This window comes from Macaca fascicularis, chromosome 14 (genome assembly GCF_037993035.2).
Source record: "Macaca fascicularis isolate 582-1 chromosome 14, T2T-MFA8v1.1".
In the NCBI taxonomy this organism is placed as follows: domain Eukaryota; kingdom Metazoa; phylum Chordata; class Mammalia; order Primates; family Cercopithecidae; genus Macaca; species Macaca fascicularis.
The window spans coordinates 58,082,506-58,087,317 of record NC_088388.1 but is presented as its reverse complement, the minus strand read 5'-3'; the positions used below and the strand labels follow the sequence as shown (position 1 = coordinate 58,087,317).

At 37.1% G+C, this 4,812-nt stretch overlaps 1 protein-coding gene across 1 annotated transcript; it reads right to left on the bottom strand.

Moving 5' to 3' along the window:
* Positions 1–1,672: 1,672 nt before the first annotated feature.
* LOC102139908 (olfactory receptor 5P1-like) lies at positions 1,673–2,723 on the bottom strand. The gene has a single exon (XM_005578725.4). It carries the CDS (start codon positions 2,721–2,723, stop codon positions 1,791–1,793), a length of 933 nt encoding a protein of 310 aa, XP_005578782.4. The 3' UTR covers positions 1,673–1,790.
* Positions 2,724–4,812: the final 2,089 nt, after the last annotated feature.

Sequence of the window (4,812 nt, the reverse complement as noted above, 5' to 3'; positions counted from 1 at the left end):
TATCCACATGGTTTTGAGTGCCTAGTATGTGTCAAGTCTTTTGCATATACTATTAAACTTTCTCTAATTTTAATGTTTTTTTATTATAAAGTATTAAAACAAGAGAAACTCAAAATGGAATGTGTCTAAAACCCCATTATTTATTCATTTCCTGTGTTTTAGTTTTTCCTTGTTACCTTTCACTCCTTGTTCTGTATTTTCTATTTAAAAATTTGCCAGAATATTATAGATACTCTATATTTTCACTGAATAGCATATGTTAAATACTTTTCATTTTGTTAAAAAAATTTCCTATGTTTCCCAACCCTCACTTCTCTCTCTCCATTACACTGAGGTAAAAAGGACACCTGGATTCTAAGTCTTCCTCCCAGATGCCAGAAACAGTAGTTTCGATATTTGCTTGGAATTGGTAGTTTCTGTATTCCAGCAGACCTCTCCTCATCCTTTCTAGTCTTATGGTGATAATGTAAATGAAAATAAATCATTCTCCAAGAAAAACATTTAGTTAATGTGATATGCAACAACATTTCTGTTTGTTTTTTTTTTTTTAAACATCTTCTAATTTCTGTATCAATTCAGACCTATGGAACTACTATTGTTAACACATTAATTGCAATGCTTAGAATTAAAGGACACTGTTTTTAATTCTCCATGTCTACTAAAACAATACAAAAAAATTAGCCAGCTTGGTGGTGGGCATCTGTAGTTCCAGTTACTCGGGAGGTTGAGGCAGGAGAATGGCGTGAATCCGAGAGGCGGAGCTTGCAGTGAGCCAAGATCATGCCACTGCACTCCAGCCTGGGCCACACAGAGCAAGACTCCGTCTCAAAAAAAAAAAAAAAAGAATTAAAGGACACTGCTTTTAATTGCTACAAATAAATATTACATTATATTTAAGGAGACTATTTGTTTTTAATGTGCTTTAAAATATGGATAAACTACTAGCTAAATCATGTGGTCTTGGTGTTAAGATCTGATCTCCTAAAAGATGACAACCAATCCAGCTTTCAAATTTTCACCCTCATTCAGAGCCTACACAACCTAGACCATCTAGTGGTAGGGTTTGTTCAAAAAATTGATACAAAGTTCCAGCTTAAGCTTGATTGTCCTGCCCAAATCCTCTAGCTCAGTAGCAATGTTGATGTCATTAGGCCGATGGTCATGGTTTGATATAGGTTAAGTGCATGGATCCTGGAAACAGAGGACTTAAGTTTACATCTATCTGTAAAAACTACTGTATCTTTCAATACAGTTTTCTCCACTGTAAATTATGGGAAATTTATTCCTGCATCATAGGATTGCTGAGAAAATTAAATGAAGAAAAATAATGGTTTGGAATCAAACTTTCTTGATTCAAATACTTACTGGTCCCATATTTAACTTCATGACTTTGGACATTCCACTTAATGTCTCTATGCCCAGATGATTTATTTGTGAAATACAAATAGTGGCATCACTTCATAGGGTTGTTGTGAGGAATCAATGAGTTAACATATGTAACATGCTTAGAATAGGGCCTGGCACAGAGTAAGTAAAAGCTATTGTTTGCAAAATAAATAAAGGAAAAATGCTTGGCATCTATAAGAGTTTAATAATAGTAATAAATATTACTATCATTATTACTGATGTCTAGGTGTCTCCCAATTGGTCTACAAGTATTTAAAAGTGAAAATTAGAACAAATAAATATAATTTTATTTTAAGCAGTCAGTTAAGCAGTATTTGGTAGGTCCTAAGTGTGATACCGATAATGAAAACTTTATAGGTTGTCTGAAATGCTGTGAATTAATCCTAAGAATATATTCTGACAGCTGCCTTTCTTAGTGCCTCCTTTACATCTCTGTTCCTCAGACTATAGATAAAGGGGTTCGTTATGGGGATTACCACTGTGTAGGACAGAGATATCAATGTGTTCTGGCTAGTTGAGTAGCTGGACTTGGGCATCACATAAATGAAGGTAATCGTTCCATAGTAGAGAGTAACCGCTGTGAGGTGGGAGGTGCAGGTGGAGAAAGCCTTGTGGCGCCCCTCGTTGGAGCGCATCTTCAGGATGGTGATGAGGATGTAGATGTAGGAGATGGCTATAACAAATACTGTGACCACAATGATAGATCCAGAAGAGATGGAAGGTATCATTTCAGGAATGGAGATATCTGAGCAGGAAAGTTTCAACAAAGGAGAGAAATCACAGAAAAAATGATCTATATGATTTGGTCCACAGAAAGACAGACTCAATAAACAACTAGTAAATGTTGAGGCATTCACACATCCACCCAGGTAGCAAGCCACCACTAAGAGGATGCAGACTCTGGGGGACAAGTAGGTGGAATACACCAGGGGTGAGCAGATGGCCACATAGCGATCATAGGCCATGGTCGCCAGTAGGAAGCATTCAGACGTCCCAAACATGACTACAGAATAGAGCTGGGCTTCACAGCTAGTAACAGGGAGGGCCACTCCATGTCTTAGGAATCCCATAAGCATTATAGGTGTGACTACTGTGGACAGCCCTATGTCCACAAAAGCCAAGTGGCTGAGGAACAGGTACATGGGAGTGTGAAGCTGGGAACAGCTTCTTATTAAAGTGATTATGCCGATATTGCCTATTAAGGTGACAATGTAGATTCCTAGAAATATCACAAAGAAGATGTCACGAAGTGTAGGATCCTCAGTTAACCCCAAAATAATAAACTCTGTCACTGTGGTATGGTTTCTAATCCCCATCTTCTCTGTGAATTGTTCCTGTTGAAAGAAATGTGAATATTAATTTGTTAGAGGATTTTATATCACACATTCCCAGCTTTCTTTGGTTGTTCCTCAGGCTCATTCACAGTGACTTCATATATTGATGTCCTACAGGATTGTTTTTGTTTTTATGTGTCTTCCACATAAAAAGAGAATGGTTCAACTTAACTCTCTGGGAAATTACTTACATTCTTTTCTGTATATAATGAGCATGTTAAAATGCCTCTCATACCTAGACTTATAGACAGATCTCTCAGAAGACATCTAGACCACAATTCAATGAGTCTTCAGTTGGAAATTCCACAAGTACCTAAAACCCAGCCTTCCCCATAACAAATTCATTCATTCTTTTCTTTGGCATTCTTTCCTTCCAAATTGTGTATCTGGGGAGTGACACCACCATCCACCCAATCTCTTGTGTCTGCAACTTGTGAGCCCTCCTAGTCTTCTTCCTCTTATTTTATCACAACTAATAAAATCTTATTGAGCCTATCTACAATTTAACTCCCAATTTTATCTCTTTATCTCCTTTTTACTATTCTCAGCAACCCTACTTTAGTCAAGGACCTAGCCATTTTTCCTTTCTATTTTATTGACCTATTTACTTTACTGCCTTCATTCTTGTTCACAACACATTTGTGTAAGCGATATCTGGGTAAATAAAAAGCAGATGATCCCAAAGAGATTCGTTTCAGTCTTTCAGTACTCTCTCAAGCCTTCACAATGAAACCTAACTTGTTAGCAAAGCATACAATATCCTTTATGTTCCAGCCTACGACTCTGTCTCTCAGGATGTCTCCATTCACCACTCACACTGACTCAAACTTCTTGAACTATTTAGAGTCTTCTTGATGTACTCTAATTTCCCTGGCCTTTGCTCCACTTTTTCTCCTGTGTAGACAGCTACCACCTCCCACCGTCATTATCCTGGGTGACTTCTATACATCTTTCAAGATTAATTTCCCTCCGAAGGCTTTTCTGACTCCCAGGGGTGAATCAGGTAACCTTCATTTGTATTATAGACATCAACTTTCATGCATGTCTAGATTGTCTTCACTTATACTGGGTTATGATTTTTGTTGTTATTTGTTTTTTACTGTTCATTCTCCTCAATGAATACATTATCTTCCATAACTGCATCCTATCCCTGTATTACAAATATCGACTTCTTGTACATAACATGCTGAAAAAAAACTTGTCCAATGAATGAATGCATGATTACAATAATAAATAGGCTCTGCGAAATAAAAAGATAAATAAAGTTTAGGTTCTCTGTCCAGAGAAAGCCGGCCTCATAGAGAAGGAAAAAGTGAAGATACTAGTTCATGGAAAGCACTGTAATAATAGTATAAGTGAAGAAAGGGCTTATTTTATTTCTAAATAAAAAAAAATTATATAAGCAGTCTGGGAAACACTTGAAAATTCAAAAGAAACATTTCTCTCAAATCTGGCTACCATCACGCACATCAACTATTAGAAATGTGGCACATGTGTTTCCAGGAATTTATCTCCTATATATATATTTTTATATGCTTTGTATCACATTGTAAACAAATTTCTTTTTAAGTTTTATTTTTAGTTGATAAATAATTGCATATATTATGGAATACAATGTGAGGCTTCAATGGAATGATCATAGTGCAGATAATGTGGGCAAGGCCAGAAATTTACCAATTGATTGCTATTTTGCCTGCTTCCAGGGAGGGAAGCCAAACATGGTACTGCAAGACAAGCCTGAAGTCCATGGTGGGCTTCCTAATAGGGCAAATGGGAGAAAATATGGTGGTAATGTTCAAGTAATGGATATACCCACAAGGGTCCCTACTAAACACCTGTGTTTTCGCCAATAGCTATTGTTCCTGCTACCCATGGCAGCTGGTAATGTCTTTCTATGCTGGGCTGTGACTACAGCAGCTGTCAGCAACAAGTCTGATTGTTAAGTATACGAAGAGCTCCCTCTATCAAATGATAATGGCACACCTTAGAATATTCTGCATTTCTCCTGACAGAACTGGAGTGATCAGTTCAACAGCACTGATAATGCAACTCCAGTTGACTGGTGATTGTC

Coding starts and splice junctions, on each gene's coding strand:
- LOC102139908 (XM_005578725.4), bottom strand. CDS start 2,723: ATGGGGATTAGAAACCATACCACAGTGACAGAGTTTATTATTTTGGGG.